Source organism: Coptis chinensis, chromosome 5, assembly GCF_015680905.1.
Source record: "Coptis chinensis isolate HL-2020 chromosome 5, ASM1568090v1, whole genome shotgun sequence".
Taxonomy (NCBI): domain Eukaryota; kingdom Viridiplantae; phylum Streptophyta; class Magnoliopsida; order Ranunculales; family Ranunculaceae; genus Coptis; species Coptis chinensis.
Genome location: NC_141460.1, coordinates 16,320,623 through 16,341,976, shown reverse-complemented (window position 1 = coordinate 16,341,976; position 21,354 = coordinate 16,320,623). Strand labels below are relative to the sequence as shown.

The window sequence follows — 21,354 nt, the reverse complement described above, 5'->3', positions numbered from 1 at the left end:
ATCGGTGGAGAGAGGGAACACATCGCTTATTGCTAGGGCGTGCTCGACTTGATACGCAGGTCGGTCGACTACTTCAATGAGTAGTTCTCTTGGGACGCAATTCGGAGTTTGAGTGGCTAAGTAAGCTAAACTGTCTGTGTGACGGTTCTCGTCACACAAAAAATGATATATGATAGCTTTCTTAAAAGAAGGCAATAAATGATGAATGACTTGAAGATATCTCGAAAGGTTACCTTCATGGGTAGTGTACTCTTTTGCAACTTGGCGAACAACCAGTTGCGAGTCACTAAAGACTTGAAGTTCTTGTACACCGAGCTGTAGCGCCATACGAAGTCCCATGATCAATGCTTCGTACTCCGCCTCGTTGTTGGAAGTTGCGACGTCGATTCGAACTGACTTCTCTATCATAGTTCCATCGGGTGACACTAAGACGACCCCGATTCCACTTTCTCCGGAGTTGCTAGAGCCATCTACAAAGAGAGACCAGATTGATTTGATACGTTCCTTTGTGTCTGCGAGCTCCGTTTCTGGTTCCCAATTTGGGTCGTCGACAGGGAAATCTGCTAGGAAATCTGCAACGACTTGACCTTTCTGAGAAGTTTGAGGTACAAGCTCCATGTGGTGTTCGCCGAGCTCTTCGGCCCATACTGCCATACGAGTAGTCTTGTTTTCCTTGTGGAAGAATTTTCTTTAAAGGGAGGTCGGTAAGTACTTTGATCGGATGTGCTTGAAAGTATGGCCTGAACTTTCTTGCCGAATACAACAAAGCAAGTACGGCTCATTCAAGGAAAGAATAATTCCTTTCAGCTGGCGTGAGCATCTTACTTGTAAAGTAGATCGGTTTTTCTGAGTTGTTCTCTTCTTTGAAGAGAACTGAGCTGCTGGCGAAGTCTGATACTGCTAGATAGAGCCCCAGTGTTTCTCCATCTGTTGGTTTGGCTAAGACGGGAGGCGTGGTGAGGTACTCTTTGGGAGTGGCGAATGCTTGGTGGCATTGATCGTTCCATGAGAATTGCTCGCCTTTTTTGAGGAGTTGTAGGAACGGTCGGCACTTGTCTGACGCCCTAGATATGAATCGGTTAAGTGCAGCGACCATGCCTGACAACTTCTGTATCTGTTTCTTTGTTTGTGGATCGGGCATGTCTAAGAACGCTCGGATTTGGTCGGGATTTGCTTCGATCCCTCGCTGTGACACCTGATATCCTAGAAACTTTCCGGAGGACGCTCCAAAGAGGCATTTCTCTGGGTTTAGTTTCATTCGAGTTTGACGTAATCTGGAGAACGCTTGCTCAAGGTGAGTGAGGTGGTCGCCTGCTTTCTTGCTTTTGACGACCATGTCGTCGATGTAAACCTCCATGGTATCTCCTAACATGTCCTTGAACATGTCAGTTACCAAACGTTGATACGTCGCTCCAGCGTTCTTAAGGCCGAACGGGAGGACGTTATAGCAATAAATTCCTTACTCGGTAATGAACGAGGTCTTCTCTTGATCCTCCTCAGCGAGTGGGATTTGGTTGTATCCGCTATATGTGTCCATGAAGGAGAGAAGTTCATGCCCACAGGTTTGGTCGACCAGTCGGTCAATGCGAGGTAGGGGAAAACTATCTTTCGGTGTTTCTTGATTTACATTCGTGAAATCGATGCATAGGCGAACTGTTCCATTCTTTTTGGGGACCGCGACGATATTAGTGGTCTAGTCTGGATGGTCGACCTTTCTGATGAAACCGACTTGCTTGAGTTTGTCGACCTCGTCATTGATGGCTTTCTGAAATCGCAGGGATAATCGGCGAGGCCGTTGGCGAACTGGTCTAGCATTGGGATTTACATTTAATCTATGACATGCTACATTAGGATTTATTCCGGGCACGTCAATATACGACCAAGCGAAAACATCTTTATTCATGGCTAAAAAGTTTACAAGTTGGGCCTTGAGTGTGGGGTCAAGGTGAGCCCCTACATATACAAACTTGGGATTATCCTTAGTTCCTAGGTTCACTCGCTCTCTGTTTGCATGTTGAGGTGTTGTCTTTGGCGCTGATGCTTCCTCAGTTGGTGATACTTTATCGCTCTGAGGGAGAGTGAAATTGGCCATACGAGCTGGAGCAATATCTAAGTCGAGGACAACAGGGGCTGGAATGGCCTCTGTGGTCATGACAACAGAGTCTGGAGTGACCTCCGGAATTGATATTTGTTGCGCGAAACATGACGGCGTGACTTTTGGGGTACTAACTGGTGGAACAACAACAGCGGAGGTAACTTCTGTGGTCTTGACTGCTGAATTGACAACAACTTATGTGACTTCTGGGATCCGACCTGGTGAATCGACAATGGTTGGACTGACTTCTGGAGTTGAAACAGACGACTGAACCTTCTTGCTGGAGCCCCCAGCGTGCTGTTTTGATGCTTTGGCTCTGACCTCGGCAACCAAGTCTTTGGCCATTGTATAACTGGTGGGCTCGCTCCTTGTGTGGATTGGTACACTGTCGGTCTTACTTGTTGATAGGATTTGATTACAATGATACGCTTCAAGCTGATTGCTGCGTAGTTCCATCACTCCTCTAGGGCCTGGAAAACGGAGAACTTGATGCAATGTTGATGGTACAACTTGCATTTGATTGATCCAACGCCGTCCTAATATGGCATTGTAGGACGACTGGATGTCTAGAACGCTGAAGCGTGTATTACAGCTGACTTTGTCTTTGCGAGACCCTACGGATACTGGGAGTATGATGTCACCGACGGGGTCGGCCTTGGAGCCATTGAACCCGTAAAGGGGGGCAATCTGATCTATGAGGACTGATTTGGGTAAGCTCATCTCCTGAACGGTGTGATAGAACAAAATGTCGCACGAGCTCCCAGGGTCGATTAGGGAGGGCCGCTTTGATCGGGTCGCTAATCTTGATGTGGACGACAAGTCGTCGTTGTGAGGGGAGGAGGGACCTTGTTGAGGTCGGCCCTCGTGAAAATGATATCTCTTGAGTTCGCGACTGAGCTTTGCGCAGAGCGAGTCTTTGCCGTGAAGTGAAATGATACACTTCTTGAAAAGCGCTGACACGACGTCTTTTCTCTCTGGAGGAGGTTACAGAATCATCAAGGAAAGTAATCATATGAATGGTTCTAGCATTGTCACGATCCGACGAGTGCTGTCTTCGCTCGTGGCGAGAACGGTCTCTGGGACATCCTCTACTTTGAGGGCGAGCTTGAACCTCTTGGTGGTTATGGCGAGGCGGAGATCGACTGCGTACTCGGCCAGCCATAAGTTTATGGCGCAGGTCTCCATCAGGAATATCAGTGTACTGTTTAATATGACCAGCTTCCACGAGGTCCTGGAGATAGTGCTTAAGCCCCCAGCACGCATTGGTTTCATGGCACTTTGCTTTGTGGAATGCGTAGTAGGGCTTGTCAGGTCGATCTATTGGTTGCCTCACATCTGGTCGGAAGTATAAGGCTCGCTGGATCTTGTCCAGCATGTAATTGGGGGAGCGTGTCAAGACGGCGAACACTCTGCTGTTGTCCGGTCGGGTTGACCTGGATCGCTTTTTGGCACGCTGGGTGTGATTAGAGATCGCAGCCACCTCTTGGTCCTCGGCTAAGCCATGGAACTTCAAACTTTCTTGCAACTTAATATACTTATCTACCCGAGCGTACAGTTCGGACAGCATTTCTGGGTGTTCTTTCATCAATGATCTGGAGAGGTCGGTATTACGCACTCGACAGGCGTTAGAAAATGCCAGTGTGGCGAAAGAATCTTTCAGGCCACTTTCCATACCTAACAGCTCGACCTTGAACCGTCCTTAGAATTGGCGAATGGTTTCATCTTCCCTAAATGATAGTTGGAACAGTGAGTCAAGATCCGCTTTCTTTAGATGCATTTGTGCGCGTATTGACCGCAAAGCGGATCGTAAAAGTTTGTTAAAATGTTTTGATAGAATCAGACTCAAGTGAGAAGAACCAATCAAGTGCACCATCCTTGAGACTGGCTGGAAATAATCGACAGTGAAGGTGATCAAACTCGGGGGAGCTGTAAAGCGCTATACTTTGAATGTATCGAGCCACATGCTGACCAGGGCATGTGCTGCCATCGTACATTGGGAAACGTGGCTGGATAAAATCTTATGGAGAAGGTTTATTGAGAACCTCGGCACTGAACGGAGATGCGCGGTATGTCTTGAGCATTTTCTGAACAATCTGGGTCGCATCCTTTTTTACTGCGCTCTGGCCGATCATTTGCGATAATTCATTAATTTGTTGATTAACTTCGTTGATGTCATTCTCAGCGACGTTACCGAGTGGTTGTTGTTGGTAAGCATCTACCTGTGCTCGTAAAGCAGCATTTTCTTGCCTGAGCAAGGAAATGCTCTCGTTTGTTAAACCCAGCTGGTTTGCGAGGTTTTGAACTTGAGCTTCGAGGCTTGCCATGCTTTGTGGGCTTGAGAATTGGTGATTTTTGAGTTGAGTGATAGTGATTTCTCAAGTAATCGAAACCACAGACGGCGCCAATGTAAAGGGGAGTTTTGGTTTTTCTATAGTTGCAGTGAAGAAAGGAGAATGGGTTGAGGTTTTTTGGAGAGACCGAGTTCGCTGATGAGCGAACTGCCTACGTATCTTCTCTCTTGGTTTTTTCAGGGGAGAGAAGAATCAGGTCTCATGTAGTTCAAGTAGGTGGTATTTATAGGCCTAAGGGAGTGTTGATCTCTGAGACACGTGTACCCTCTTGTACATGTGTAGGGTGGAGATTATGAATGTGTGTTGGACTGGTTTTAATATGAGTCGTGGGCTGATTGGAAGTTGGTGCGGTAGTCCCTATTTTCCGGTGGTGGGAAGTACAAATAAGATTTTGGTAATGATTACACCTGGTGGTGCTTTTGTCTGAAGCGTTTTGTCTCCAGCCATTTGTTCGTCCTGAGACATCCTTGAACGAGCTTAAGCGTACCACCTACATGAAGAGAGCTGCTCACAGATCGGTCTTGGGGGTCAATGTCCTGAGTTCGCTTATGCTTCGCGCGTGTACAATATTCCTTAATGAGGATATTGCTCCCCTAGTCTCCAGCCGTTTGTTCGTCCTGAGACATCCTTGAACGAGCTTAAGCGTACCACCTACATAAAAGGAGCTGCTTACAGATCGGTCTTGGGGGTCGATGTCTTGAGTTCGCTTATGCTTCGAGCGTGTACAATATTCCTTAATGAGGATATTGCTCCCCTACAAGTGGTACATGTTCTTCTGGCTTGAGTTCCTTCTTCAAGTCCTCCTCCGAACTCCACAAAACAATTAAGATCACTTTTCGACCAACCTCTCCTTCTGCTAGAAAGCTTGGTAAGGCCTACGCACTGTTGTGTGTTTGTTGAATTCGCTTAATTTGTCTACTAGGTAGAGGTCCCTGTACGTGTGCAGTGATCAATAAAGTGGTCTATGACTAATAGAAGCCCTGCATAACGTCCACCTTAATAACAATTCTAGCATTCCGCTTGTTTTAATTTGTTTTGTTTTTGTTTTATGCCAATTGAATCATACATGCAACATCATGTTACTCAAATTAGGAGTTTGCTCCATCCCTAATAACAACATTTTGCCTATGTTTGATATTATAGGTTTAGTCATTTAGAGTTGAGTGATTTGTTGCTGGCAAAATTTTAGAAGTTGTAAATGATTCATTTCAGCATATGACTTGGGAGTGTCCATATTTTACTTCAAAATTGTTATCCAAACAATTGCATCCGGAGCAATCATATTTGGTTTTGTTTGCTAATGTATGTACGTACGCGTTTTGAAATAATGTCAAAGAAAAGCAGCAACAATTAACCTGTTTAAATTTTACGAACCAGCTTTGACCACCTTGATCTAACGTCTTAAATCACCGGTGAATACTGTGATTTGTCTTGGACTGATTTCTGCATATTTGATAAGAGGCACTTCTATTTATTTTAGAGATGAAGATTTTCCTTTCAATATTTTTTTTTTGAAAAAGATTAATAAGGTTAGGCAGACCCTTAATTACCTGCATTAGAAGATTATAATCTTACATAAATTTTTTCTCTTACATCATTTGTGTTTATCTCAGTTAACACACTAGTGAGAGGAGGACCATTACAGATAAAACTCTCATCAACATGTAAAGAAAGCCTTGCTAAATAATCAACACTCTTTGTTCATTTCTCGATACATGTGTGTATGTTACCTCCTGCAACTGATCTGCTGTGTGTTTAGAGATGAAGATTTTCCTTTCAAATTATACACACGTTGTTATTAATTTGTTGGTTTATTTGATTCAGGCCAATTAGTTTTAGCTGTAGAATTTCTTTAATAGAAACTTTTTGTTGCACTTTCATCTATCAATCATGTCATACAACTCAAAATCTTTAAATCAAAACTCACATAATTTGTTTTTCTTGTTGAATAAGCAAATCCCAAATATTATATTGATGAAAAAAAAAAAAGGAAAAAGAACATGTACAAACTGTGACTGCAGAGTACGTAAGGCCATAACAGTTTGGTTTGAACAGCAACTTCGACATCTCAAACTTACATAATTGGAGATCTCTAGCATTGTAGTCCGGGTTATTATCAGAATTTCCACAATCAGTGTTACGAAAATCAGTTTGTTGTTTATGGTTTTTAAGCCATATTAACTTTATTGTCCACTAAGCCATCACGCCACTATCTACTTGGCCTGAAGGCTAACATCACCAGCCCGAGAGGATAAATGATCACGGAGCCATAACCATCTAATTATACATCGATCTCAAGTATACTTCGCAGTTGTGCTGCTTACCCGTTTGTTTCTCTAGTTTATATGTTTCACGCGAATGGGCCGCTTTGCCTGTCCTGTTAACTGTTTACCTCCGTCGATCTCCAATTCCTAAAAAATTTAAGTATATTTGCTTTGAGACTTCTTTGCTTAGAAGAATCTTTAACGGGTAACCTTGGCTCTTGCATGGAAATTACCAGAGGTGAAAGCGTCTGGAAATACTTTTGGGACTCACTTTCTGTTGGGAGATTTCACTAGAAAGTCACACCTCAATCTAGCTACTTCCTATTCCAAATGATTTCAACTTGGAGCTCACACCAAGAAAATCACCCACCCAAGACTTTGGTAGTTATCACAACAAATTCAAACAAGCAAAGCTACTAATTTATCATCACCCATAACAAGCAAACAATAAATAAGGAAGTAAATATGCAAAGAGACACAAAGATTTAGGTGGTTCGGTAAATGTTTACCTACATCCACACAAGAGCCGAGTTTTCTTTATAGCAAAGATTGGAGAGTTTATAAGAGATATCAAGAATCAAGAACAAGAGGCCTCACTCAAACCCTAGCTCAATAGAGCTCCCACAATACCCAAGAAATGAATCTCTCAAAAGTTGTCTCAAAACCCTAATCTATTTCCTTTATATAGGTGTACATAGAAAAAAGAGGAGAAAATGGCTTGGGGGACCGCGACCACGAATGAAAAATTTCGGTAGGCATGAGCGCAGGGTGCGCCCTCTTCATCAGACTAAAAAATCGTAAACGTGGCATACGGACACCGGAGCAAGGCTCGACGGTTCCAACAACCCAACAATCTCCCACTTGGAACCTTCGAGATTGTTCATGCACATCACATCTCAATTGTAACAACTCAATCCAAATCCAATTTACTAATGAAACACTCGGCTCATCCATGATGGTCTTCAAGCAAGAAGACCCACCGAAGTTGAGCACAACTTCAACTTCTCAGTAGGCATGGTCTTGGTCAACATATCCGCCGGATTCTCACTTCCTTGGATCTTCTCAAGTGCCAAAACTTCATCCTCCAACAGAGATCGGATAAAATGATATCGGAGACCAATATGCTTGATCCTAGAATGAAAGGCGGAATTCTTAGCAAGATGTGTAGCACTCTAACTGTCACTGTGTAACATACTTCTCTTTGCTTCATCCCAAGCTCTTCCATCAATCCCTATAACCAGATCATCTCTTTGCTTGCCTCTGTAATGGCCACATACTTTACTTCTATGGTAGACAAAGCAACAATCTTCTGTAACTGAGAAATCCAACTCATTGCAGTAGCAGCCACTGTAAAGACATAACCAGTACTGCTTCTTCTACGATCTACTTCTCCTGCAAAATCGGCATCCACATACCCTTGCAGGTTCACAACACCCCTTCCATAACATAGGCATTTCTCTGTAGTACCTCTCAGATATCTCAATATCCACTTCACGGCTTCCCAATGTTGCTTGCTAGGATTAGACATAAATCTACTGACAACTCCCACTGCTTGGGCTATATCCGGACGCGTGCAAACCATGACATACATAAGACTCCCAATGTGGTACCTTAGCCATGAAGTTTCTTTCCTCAACAGTCTTGGGAGAGTGTTCCTTGGATAACTTGAAGTGGACTGCCAAAGGTGTGCAAACTGGTTTCGCACTATCCATGTTGAACCTCTTCAATACCTTCTCAATATACTCAGCCTGAGACAACTCCAGAATACCTTTCTACCTATCTCTTCTGATCCTCATCCCTAGAATCTGTTTCGCTGCACCCAAGTCCTTCATAGAGAACTCACTTGCTAACTTCTCTTTCAATCTCCCAATTTCTGACATATCAGAACTCGCTACTAACATATCATCAACATGTAGCAACATGATGACGTAGCTAGAGTCGAACCTCTTGAAGTAACAACAATGGTCAGCGTTGCACTTATAGTAGCCATTTCCTTGCATGAAGTTATCAAACTTCCTATACCACTGCCTAGGGGCTTGTTTCATACCATACAAGCTCTTTCTGAGCCTGCATACCATATTCTCTTTACCCTTCTTGATGAAACCCTCTGGTTGCTGCATGTAAATTTCCTCAACTAGGTCACCATGGAGGAAGGCAGTTTTAACATCCAACTGCTCAAGATACAAATCTTCCGCTGCAACAATACTTTCAACACTGAGTGAATGGTATTCAGTTTCACCACTGGGGAGAATATCTCTGTGAAGTCAACGCCTGCTTTCTGCTGAAAACCCTTGACTACTAGCCTCGCTTTGTATCTCTGGGAACCATCATGTTCCTCTTTGACTCTAAACACCCATTTGTTCTGTAGAGCCTTCTTACCCATGGGTAGTATGGCTAACTCCCACGTGCCATTAGAGATGAGGGACTTCATCTCATCTTGCATAGCAAGCTCCCACTTGCTTGCATCATTCGCCTCTAATGCTTCATCATAGCATTGAGGCTCGCCACCATCAGTAAGTAGCAAGTAATTCACATAGGTGGAGGGTGGATATCTCGTACTCGGTATATGTGGCCGGATGTCTTCCTTGGGGCACGAGGTGGAGATGGACTCGGTGGTGTAGTATCCTCATTATTCTCTAAGTCACTACTAATGTCATCCTCTGACTGTGGGGCACCCACTATACCACGACTTATATCGAAGTCTTCCAACTCAACATACTCTGTGCCGCTCTCTGTACCCGATTCCTTGGTTTGTGCTTCATCTCTGTTCTTGTACATCACCTTCTCATTAAACACAACATCTCTACTACGAATGATTTTCCGATTTTGATCATCCCAAAAGCGATACCCAAAATCATCACCGCCATAGCCGATGAAGGTGCACTTTAGTGACTTAGCATCAAGCTTGCTTCTAGCTTGGTCACTAATGTGAACATAGGACACACAACCAAACACCTTCAAATGGGAAAGGTTCACATCCTTCCCGCTCCATACTTCCTCTGGAATCTTAAAATCCAAAGGTATTGATGGTCCTCTATTGATCGTAAGCCTGGCCAGGCTAACACTTTTCTGCTTGAACTGCTTGGGCAAGCTCCTCGCTAGTGTAACGATACACCTAGCTCTCTATGTCAGTGTTCTATTCATCCGCTCTGCAACCCCATTCTGCTGAGGTGTCCCTGGCAAAGTCTTTTCCATCTTGATGCCATTGTCAGCACAGTACTTCTTAAAACCTGAATCCTCATACTCTCCACCGTTGTCGGATCTCAGCTTCTTTACTTTCAAGCTTGTCTCATTCTCAACCATGGCTTTCCAAGGCTTGAACACTTCAAATACTTTTGACTTGTGTCTCAAGAAATAGACCCACACCTTCCTAGTATGGTCATCAATGAAAGTCACAAAATATGACTTTCCGCCAAGTGAAGAGACATTAGCTGGCCCCCAGACATCTGTATGAATCAACTCAAGCCTTCTAGCTTTCGGAGTCTGACCCATTCTTTGAAAACTCACCCGCTTCTGCTTTCCAAATACACAGTTCTCACATAAGTCAATTTCAGTCGACTGTAACTTTGGGAGGTTACCAGAAGAGTGAAGGATTTTCATTCCTTTCTCACTCATGTGACCAAGTCTGCGGTGCCAAACATTCGGATCCTCTTTGCCATGTGCCACGGCAATCGACTCACAACCATGTGCAGTCATGTAGAGAGTACCATCTTTCTTACCATTTGCAATAACCATTGAACTCTTCGAGACCTTCCAAGTATCACCGGTGAAGACTGTAATAAATCCTTCACTTGCCAATTGCCCCACATAAATCAAATTCTTCCTCAAATCCGAAACGTGTCTGACGTCCCTCAATAACCATGACGAGCCATTCATCTTGACATGCACGTCACCCTTGCCGACAATGTCACAAGGTTGGTCATCACTGAGAAAGACCGTTCCAAGGTCACCTTCGGTGTAGTTCTCAAGGAACTCTCGATGTGAGGTAGCATGGAAAGATGCGCCGGAATCAAGTACCCAAGACTCCTTCTTGTGCTCTATCGAACATATCAAAGCATCATCTACCATCTCAACAACATTTGCTTCTTGATTCTTTTTCTTGTTCTTATTAATGTTGTTGTTGTTTCTTGATGCCGGGCAATTGTTACTATAGTGGCCATGCTTACCACAATTGTAACATACAACTTCACTTATGTCTCGAGGATTGTGTTCAACGCTTTGCAATCGGGGGGCTTGAGATTTCGATCTCCCCTTCCACTTTTTCTTACTACAACTCCTGTTTGAATTTCTTCCCCTACTTTCAGTGCTCAATGCCGACCCTGAAGTTGACCCCGAAGATGAAGGACAATCCTGTCTCCGGATTTCCTCGGTTAGTACCATACTAACAACGTGCTCAAACTTCAACTTGGTCATTCCCGCAGAGCTACTAATAGCCGCCATAGTCGCCTTCCAACTTGGAAGCAATTATCCAAGTATCGCCAAAGCTAGCACCTCATCACTAAATGTAATCTCAACCGACTCTAATTGGTCCTTAGTTTGGTTGAATTCATTTAGGTGATCCTTGAAGGAGGTCCCCTCCGACATTCTCATACTAAATAGCTTGGTGATCAAATAGACTTTGTTCGCGGCCGAAGGTTGTTCATACATCGTAGTAAGTGCCTCCATGAGAGACTTCGCCGTCTTCTCGGTTTTAATATTGAAGGCTACCGACTTGGAGAGACTCAATCGGATTGTGGCCAATGCCTTTCTATCTTGCAAATCCCATTTGTCTTGCGGAATCTCATCGGGCCTCTCACATATCAATGTTTCCATTAAATCCTTTTGATAGAGTACATCCTCGATTTGCATATTCCAATAGCCGAAATTTGTTCCATCAAACTTCTCTATCTTGTAGCTTTCCTTTTCGGTTGTCATGACTTCCACTTAAACCAACACAACGGTGGAGACTCTCTCAGAGGAATTTCTTCAAACACCTAGCCTTCTCTGCTAAAGATGGAAACTTTCCTCAGACACCTTGTTCCAATGATTCAACTGTAGCTCCGATACCACTTGTTAGGAGATTTCACTAGAAAGTCACACCTCAATCTAGCTACTTTCTATCCCAAATGATTTCAACTTGGAGCTCACACCAAGGAAATCACCCACCCAAGACTTTGGTAGTTATCACAACAAACTCAAACAAGCAAAACCACTAATTTATCATCACCCATAACAAGCAAACAATAAATAAGGAAGTAAATATGCAAAGAGACACAAAGATTTAGGTGGTTCAGTAAATATTACCTACATCCACACAAGAGCCGAGTTTTCTTTATAGCAAAGATTGGAGAGTTTACAAGAGATATCAAGAATCAAGAATAAGAGGCCTCACTCAAACCCTAGCTCAATAGAGCTCCCACAATACCCAAGAAATGAATCTCTCAAAAGTTGTCTCAAAACCCTAATCTATTTCCTTTATATAGGTGTACATAGAAAAAATGGGAGAAAATGGGCTTGGGCCGAAACAGTGAAAAATTTCGGTAGGCATGAGCGCAGGGTGCGCCCTCTTCATCAGACTGAAAAATCGTAAACGTGGCATACGGACACCGGAGCAAGGCTCGACAATTCCAACAACCCAACACTTCCGTGTTACAACATACGGTGAATCTCATGGAGGTGGTGTTGGTTGTGTCATTGATACATGTCCTCCAAGAATCCCTCTCTCAGAAGCTGATATACAAGTAGATGTAGATAGAAGGTATGCGTTTTTGCATGCACACTTACTATAACTTTCTCTATAATGTAGCCTGCTAGCTTGCATTTTCTTATATCTGCTATGGTGTTTTATACAATTGCCTTACAGTAACACTACTGGAACAGATATGTATAGTATGGTAATTATACAAATTACCAAGAAGGAAAAATGTATAGTCTAATAATTGTTTGGTATGGTGATTCATATAATGCTTTCACGTAATTATTCCAATTGATACTCATTACATGGTTAAAGTGTTCACGTTTGAATTAACAATTGCATTCAGGAGGCCTGGCCAGAGTCGAGTAACTAGCCCTAGAAAAGAGACTGATACTTGCCGAATTAACTCTGGAGTCATTGATGGTTAGTCATGTCGTCTCCAAATTTTTCCGAACCTTGACATTGTAGTGGTCCTTTTCAATGAAAATGTACTCATATATTAACACTTGGGAGGCAAGTTATATATGGACTAATGCAGATTATTTCCATTACAGGATTAACAACCGGGACTCCAATTCATGTCAGTGTGCCAAATACTGCTCAGAATGAACATGTGAGTATCTCAGGGTTTTATGGATATTAGATCTGCTTGTGGGGAAAGTACCAAAATTGAAAATTTAATACACAACTGGAGTGTTGATTAGCCTTTATAGCTATATATGTTACCTAGCTAGATACATAAGGATACGGAACACCACATGGAATAATGTATATGCCATTATGAGAATGGTCCTTGGGTCTTGTATGGATATATATTTTCAGTAAAGGAATGTAATAGGAATAACAAATTTGCGGAATATCACTTCGAGTTTGTTAAATTCTGGATTCAGATTTGGGATCTGCCAAAAGATAGGATCAATAAAGCCAACATGTGGAGGATAGGGGCAGAGCTGGGCACGGTCATGGAGGTGGATCTCTCATGTCCTCCTGAGTTCAATAAACTAGTTGCCAGAGTAAGGGTGGAACTGGATATCAAGGAAAGGCTCTCGAAAGATCAAAAGGTTAAACTGGAAACGGGAGAAACGATCACGGTCAGGCTAAAGTACGAAAAATTGGAAGTTTTCTGCTTTTTCTGTGTAGTGATTGGCCATGATCAATACACCTGTAGAATACGAGCACAACACAGATATGATCTTCTCAAATGTGGGGGCTCACCAAAAGATATCAAACCGTTTTTTACAAGTCAGTTGAGGGCCAATCAATTCTATAATGGAATAGCGTACACAGGCAAACATATGGTCATTATATCAGGAACACAAGCAAAGCTTCGGATGGATGAGAAGCCGGCCATTGGAGGCGAAATGAATGAGTACGGTGGCCGGAATCATAACGGGCAAATCAGACAGGACAAGATGGAGAAGGAATTGTTAGCAAGCGAGAAGGCAAGAGACGACAAGGAAAGAGGGTCAGTAGGCCGAAGCATAACTGGGTCCCAAGGTACAGACACAACGGCTAATTTAACGGGAAAAAACTCTTTGGGCCAGTTGCGGACAGCAGTTAATGGGCTAGATAATAACAAGGTTGGGATACGGAGTCTGAGCCCAAGCCCACAGGGGGTTAGCGAAGGGGCTGAGGTGAATAAGTATTTAGGCACAGCCCAAGGAGTACGGAACGAGAAAGACATTCAGGGGGCCCAAGCCCAAAATATAGTAGACAGTTGGGAAACAACTGTGGAGAATAGATCTAATCACGGAGATAAGAGGACAGCGAATCTAGAGCTACGCAAGGGAGAGTTTTCTAGCCACAGGGGTACCGTAGTGGTGTTGGAAATCGAGGAGGTTTGACAAGATGGCTTGGCCTCCCAACCAAAAAATGCTATTTCCCAGGCCTCCCACCAACCTCATGAGGGGTCTGCTCCAGTACCAGCGCTTTTTCTCATATCATCAGGTCAAGAACACATTTATCAATTCAATAGTAGGCCAACACGTGGAAGGGGAGTTAAGACCATGGTCTCGAAAAGGCAAAAAGGAAGGGGAAGTTGAGAGGTTTGCAGAAATAGGGCAGTACAAAGGGTTCAAGAAGAACAAGGGATAATAAAGGTTGGCTTAAAAAGGAAACAAGTTGGGATAAGTGAGAGGGACGACATGGCACATAATGGTGATGGGTATTGGACTAGGAAGAGTATAAGGGTGATGGCAGGTCAATCAAAGAAGGCAAAGCTTTATGCAGACGAGATGAGGAGGCGAGGGTTAGGACAAGAACTGATTCCTAAAGATGCTCAAATCATTCCCATTTCCAGTGATTCTGCTGGATCACGGAAACAATCGGATTCCATGGACCAGGCTACTTCCACTGAGCCATCTTTCTCGGAGTCGGATTCTATGGAAGATACCCAGACTGAGACAGAGGAGGATGAAGAGTCTGACATCTCTGAAGTCATTGATAACTAACTCGGATGGGAACCATAATTTGCAGATTAATGAAGCAAGGCAAAAGGCTAGCCAGCTGAATATGGAGAGAGGAATCACTATATATGGTGGTCATGCTATGAGTGGTTATGAAACAGATATAGTAGGGTATGTGGACCAACCATCACCTCTTGCTGTGGATGCATCTGAAGTAGCACAAGGACTACAGTGGCAAGGAAATCAGGACAGCTTCTTTGGGAATGCTAGATTGCAGAGAGGTGAAGGCTCAAGAATTTGGGGAAGTAGAAGGGAGGAACATGGGTCCGGAATGAGGAATAGTGGAATGTCAAGCAGTGGAGGTCTGTACACTACTCTTCCAGGGTTCGCGGTGGCTATCCCTTCATAGCCGCCTTCACCACAATGAGTATTTACGCCTAGAATTGTCGGGGTATTGGTAACACCATGGCAATTCAATAACTAAAGGACCTGGTCGGGAGTCATAGCCCAGATGCGATATGCCTCTCGGAGACAAAAGCAAGTAGTGCAAGGATGGATAATGTTAGTAAGCAAATTAATTATGGTAAATGCTTCAGTGTGACGGCTATTGGTCAGAGTGGGGGTTTGTCAGTGATGTGGAAAGAAGGAGTTGAGCTGGAAATTTTGGGGGCCACTCAGAGTCACATAACATGTAAAGTTTTGAATTTCCAGTCCATGGATCCTTGGTTCTTTACTTTTACTTATGGGCATCCTGTTGCGAGTCAGTGGCATAAAGTCTGGAATGAGCTTAGGGATATAGCTCCTCTTATCCCTGGCCCTTGGTGTCTCTTTGGAGACTTCAATGCCATCTCCTCTTTGGATGAGAAGATAGGAGGTAGGAATGTCATAAATAAGAGTATGCTAGAGTTTAACAACATGATAAATGATCTAGGGCTAATTAATTTGGGGTATAAAGGTCCCAAATTCACATGGAGTAACCATCGTAAGATTAATGATCATATTCTAGAACGAAAGGTTAGATAGAGTTTTGGCTACTGCTAACTGGCTTATGTTGTTCCCTAACATGCAAGTTACCACTTTTGTTACTGCTTCGTCTGATCACTTGTCTATGATGATTACTCTTAATAAGGAGAATACCAATGTTAAAAAGGCCAAACCATTCAAGTTCTATAACATGTGGCTTAGAGATGACACTTGCATGCCTGTGATTGATAATGCTTGGAACTCGATTATGTATGATATGCCTGATGTGAATGTTTTGCATAGGATAAAGTCTACTCAGAATAGTCTCACTCATTGGAACAAGCATGTGTTTGGCAATATTTTTACTAATATCAAAAAGATTCAGAGAGAACTTAATGCTGTCCTCTCTAAGACTTTCTCTACCACCAACTATGAGAGAGCAAAAACTCTGAAATCTCAGCTGTTTGACTGGATAGTTAAAGAAGAAGATTTTTGGAAACAGAAATCTACTAATCACTGGATTAAAGAAGGGGGGAAGAATACTAGGTTCTTCCACCTTTCGACCATTTATAGAAGAAAGAAGAACAGAATTGAGAAACTCAAAACTGATGAGGGGGAGTGGAGCATTGAAGAAGATGAATTAGGAGTTAATATTAATAACTACTTCTCTTAAATCGTTGCTTCTAATCATCCCCCTCAAAAGGCCATATTCTTGATCTGTTCAATCCTTGTATAACAGAGAGGGAGAATGAGATTCTTTGTGTTGTTCCTACCAGTGATATGATTTGGAAAGTGGTTAAGAAGCTGGGGAGCCTCAAAGCCCCAGGCCCAGATGGGTTCCAAGGGGTTTTTTTCCAAAAGTGTTGGGACATTGTTGGGCCTAGCATGGTGAATTTTGTGCAATTTTTTTTCATTACTGGGATTCTAAACCCTAGTTTTAATGAAACCTTTATAGCTCTTATACCAAAAATAACTAATCCTGACCATGTTTCCAAATTCAAACCTATAAGCCTTCGTAACTTCTGTTACAAAATTATCTCTAAGATTTTGGCTAACAGGCTGAAATGTCACATTAATAAGATTATGTCCCCTTTTCAAGGGGCTTTCATCAAGGGCAGGAGTATTGGGGACAATACTGAGTTGGTTTGTGAACTTTTTCACAACATGAAAAACATGAAAACTAAGGGGGATGGTTGGGTGGCCCTTAAGATGGACATGGCTAAGGCCTATTATAGGGTGGAATGGTCTTTCTTGGATAGCATTTTTGGGAAGCTTGGCTTCAATGAGAAGTGGAGAGGAATGATCTAGCAATTTTTAACCTCTGTCACTTTTCAAGTTTTACTTAATGGGTCTCCTCTGAAGAAGTTCAAACCTGAAAGAGGGTTAAGACAAGGGGATCCTTTATCCCCTTATCTCTTTATCCTGGTTTCTGAGGCTCTGTCTAGGCTTATAGCTAGAAAAGAGCATGAGGGGCTGCTACATGGTATCAAAATAAAAAGAGGTCCCTCCCCCCCCCCCCATCACTCATCTGTTGTATGCAGATGATTTGATTATTTTCACTAAGGCCAACACGACTGATGGGGGTCACCTCAGACAGATTCTTTATGATTACTGTGAGGCATCTGGATAGAAAATTAATTTTGATAAGTCCAGCATGTTTTTCAGTAGGAATGTGAAAATCATAAACAAGCTTCGACTAAAAAGATGAAAATGGGGCAGTTTGAATCCAAAGAGAAATATCTAGGGATTCCTGTTATGTTATCCCAAAGAAAAACAGAGAATTTTGATTTCCTGGTGGATAATTTCCACAAAAAGATTAAGGGCTAAAAGCCAAAGTGTTGTCTCAGGCTGGCAGAGCTACTCTCATAAGCTCTGTGACCCAAACAACACCTCTATATGTCATGTCTACCTACATGCTGCCTGTTTCGACTTGTGAAAAAATAGACAAGGCTTGTAGAGACTTTTTCTGGAATGGGACAGAAACAACAAAAAGTGTCCACACCATTGGGTGGGAACACATGTGTAAACCCAAAAAATATGGAGGGTTGGGGTTTAGAAAAACAAGGGAGATGAATGTGGCCATGTTGGCAAAGCTACCATGGAAGGCTGCAACAGATGTGGAGTCCATGTGGACCAAAACGCTTTATAGTATAGTATATACAGCAAAAATTGGATTGGTGATGTTGAAAAGCTCCCTAATTATGCCTCTTTCTTCTGGAAAGGTATACATAGGGTGTTCAATACTATCAGTGAAGGAGTCCTTTGGAACATCCATAATGGGCAATCCATTTCAGTTATGAAGGATCCTTGGCTTATGTGCAATGGGAAACCAAGGACCCTTAAAAAGCTAGGGGTGAATAACCCAGATCTTGAGAACATGAAAGTGTCTGGCCTTTTCAAAAGTGATGGGTCTGGCTGGGACCTGAGGTGTTAGATCTACACTTTGAGCCTTTCATAAGGCAAAAGATTCTGGAGGTGGTTGAAAGGCCTTTGGGGGCTAGCAAGGATAAGATGATTTGGTGTGAGGATAGGTCTGGAAGCTTAACTGTGAAATTTGTTTACTCCATGTTGAATCATAGCAAATGGGAGGGACAGACTTCCAAATATAGCTCAAAAACCATTGCTCACATCTGGAGGGCTAAGCTCTCAGTTAACACCCTCTTATTTCTCTGGAAACTATATATGACAGGACTCCCAATGGGGGACAAATTAGCCCCTTAAGAAAGTTCCAGGGGACTTATCATGCCCTTTATGCTATAAGACCATTGAAACTGACATTCCACTTGTTCTTTGAGTGTGAATGGGCGAGAGCCCTCTGGTTTACATCTGGCTTGGGACTAAGGGTGGTTGGACCTGAAAAGGGAACCATAAAAAGCTGGGTGGAAACATTCCTGTCCTGGAGCCAGAGTTCCGAGGAGGACATAGCTTATGCTGGAGTGTTGGCCTGCTGCATTCTTAACAACATGTGGAGAATTAGGAATGAGATCAAATTTGAACAAAAGAAAGCTAATAGGGATAAGGTGCTTAGAAGAAGCTCTGTGGAGGCGGTGAAATGCATCCAAGCTTTCAAGGAGGAGGGAGTTTCTTCTGACTCTAATCTAGATATGCAATTGAATGAATATCCAACTGTTTTTGCTGATATCCCTAATAAATGTGTGGTGATTAGGTTTGATGCTGCTTTCATCAGAGAGACTGGATGGGTAGCAGCTGGATGCATTGCTACTAATGATGAGGGCAGAATTGTAGGAGCTGCAACAAGGAGGTTTAAGGCAAGGTCTGTAGAAGAAGCAGAGATGGTGGCAGCAGAAGTGGCAGCTCGACTAACCATAGCAGTAGGCTGGCAGGAAGTCATTTTCCAAGGAGATTGTGCTGAGGTGATTAAAGCTATCACAAGTCCAAGTTGTCACTGGGCTTTAGAGAGCTTGAGAGACTCGATAAACAATCTTGTAACTTCCTTGCAGTTTCATAAGTTTCTTTGGATAAGTAGGATTTATAATGGGGATGCTCATGACTTAGCTGGCTGGGCTATCCAACAGTTAAGCTTGAGACGTCTTCCGAAGTGTATGATGGAGCAAAACATACAGCCTATGATCTTTTAAGCATATATTTATAATATGGGTAAGTTAATAAAAAAAAAAAAAAAACATTGCTCATTTGCCAGCTGGCTCTCCAAATTTATATTTTATGTTTGTTGCTACATTTCATTTGACACTTTAGAAATATAATTATACATTTATACCAGTAGTTTATTCATCATCCATGGAAGTATAGTTCAGTTTATTTTTCGTCAAACACTCTGCTTGTGTTTCCCAAGTTTTGGAATGGATTATATTAGTGTAATGTTACGATATATAAGCTTGAAAACATCCTCGTCTTATTGAACTTTTTCAGGATTATAGTGAACTTGACCTTGCATATAGGCCATCTCATGCAGATGCAACCTATGACTCCAAGTATGGAGTGAGAGCAGTGCCGGTAATCTCATCAATCAGGCTAAAGCTATTTTTTCACGTATTGTAGGCATAAACTTAATTTTTTGCTTTTGATGAACTTAACATGTTTGCAAATGGACATATATAGGGAGGTGGTAGATCTTCTACAAGGGAGACCATTGGGAGAGTTTCAGCTGGAGCAATTGCAAAGACCATTCTTAGAGCTTATTCAGGAACGGAAGTAGGATTTTTAAATTGCAAATTGCTCACTAAGTTTTTGTTATCTGAAGAAACTTTGATTCAAGTTTATATAAAATTTACAAACTTTTAATGCAAAAAGCATGTGCAACTAATTGTAGTATACTAGTATCTTACCATATTAGAAAAATATGGGGTGTGAGGAATAGTGGTTTTGTGTCACAGGGGTAAATAAGTAATTTCGTTTAATACTTTATTATTTTTTGTCAAAAATGGACCACTAATGATTGACAAATGTCATAAAATGCTTTTTAAGAGTGAGAAATGATATTTCTGCCCCTATAACAAACACAAATCTATTGTTTTATGTACGGTGGTAGAATCATTATTTTGTGATTTTGCGGTGGCAATTTCTTAATTTTTTATTATTTTTTTGATTTTTGAGAGTGGAAAAACGGTAATTTTCTAAATGTCAGATTTGTTTTTTGTGGGCAAAACAATAATTTGCTAATGGCAGATGTGCGAATAGTACTGTCACGGGCCAAATTTATAAGAGTCCGGTTCCTCTATAACCGGGTACAGAGATGGAATCTCTGTAACTGCTATATATTTTGTACCACCTGTCTACTTTAACAGCCCCATACCTTCCGTTAGTTTCCCTTATTTCATCTATTTCCATTTTTTCTCCCTTTAATATCTAACTAAAAAAGTTCATAACTTAAATAAATAAATAAATAAACGACCCATCTCAGCAGGGGCGGATCCAAGGGGGCGAAGGTAGGGGTGATAAAAAGGCCGGGCCGGGCTAGCCTGCCCCTCAAACCATAAAAGCCCTCGTGATTGAGGGTCGGTCAGCCCGCCCCTATTTTGTATTGAGGGCTGGGTCGAGTAGGGTCAAGTATGAAAACACAAACCTTTAACTTGCCCCTCAACCCTCATTTTTGAGGGCCGGGTCGGGCCCGATCTAATTATACTTGACTAGTTTTTTTTTTTTTTTTTTGTGATTTTTTATTTATTTTTATCATACTTTGATTATGTATATCAATTTTAACTAAATATACAAAACTAATTGTTATGCCTTTAGAAGAAAAAAAATAATAATAGATAAAGATGGTGGAAGAGATGATATTCTTAAAACATCTACATTTTTCATACTTAACTATGTTATTACTTGTTAGGTTGGATTTGTTTTTGTGTATGACTTATATACATATCATTAAATCAATTACAAAAAACACATATGTTATGTTATATTCTAATTTATTCTCTATTGAAAACTAATTTAGTAATTTTTTTTTATACAACTTAGATAATTAAATTATAATACATAAATAGAATATAAAATAACAAGAAAACATATGAGGGCTAGGCTAATGCTTCAAAACCTAGGCCCTAGCCCGCCCCTAATAAGCATGAGGGTTGGGCCGGCCCGCCCCTCAAATCTGTGAGGGCCAACTTTTGAGGGCTTGAAC

At 42.1% G+C, this 21,354-nt stretch overlaps 1 protein-coding gene across 1 annotated transcript in view; it reads left to right on the top strand.

Annotated features, from left to right (window-relative positions):
- LOC147496889 (chorismate synthase 1, chloroplastic-like) overlaps positions 1-21,354 on the top strand; it is a 29,991-nt gene that overhangs the window by 2,459 nt on the left and 6,178 nt on the right. The window contains exons 2-8 of the mRNA XM_086562692.1: positions 5,189-5,314; positions 6,947-6,977; positions 12,328-12,447; positions 12,731-12,807; positions 12,939-12,997; positions 19,644-19,727; positions 19,833-19,925. Coding sequence (XP_086418818.1) covers positions 5,189-5,314; positions 6,947-6,977; positions 12,328-12,447; positions 12,731-12,807; positions 12,939-12,997; positions 19,644-19,727; positions 19,833-19,925 — 590 coding nt within the window. The remainder of the gene's footprint in view (positions 1-5,188; positions 5,315-6,946; positions 6,978-12,327; positions 12,448-12,730; positions 12,808-12,938; positions 12,998-19,643; positions 19,728-19,832; positions 19,926-21,354) is intronic.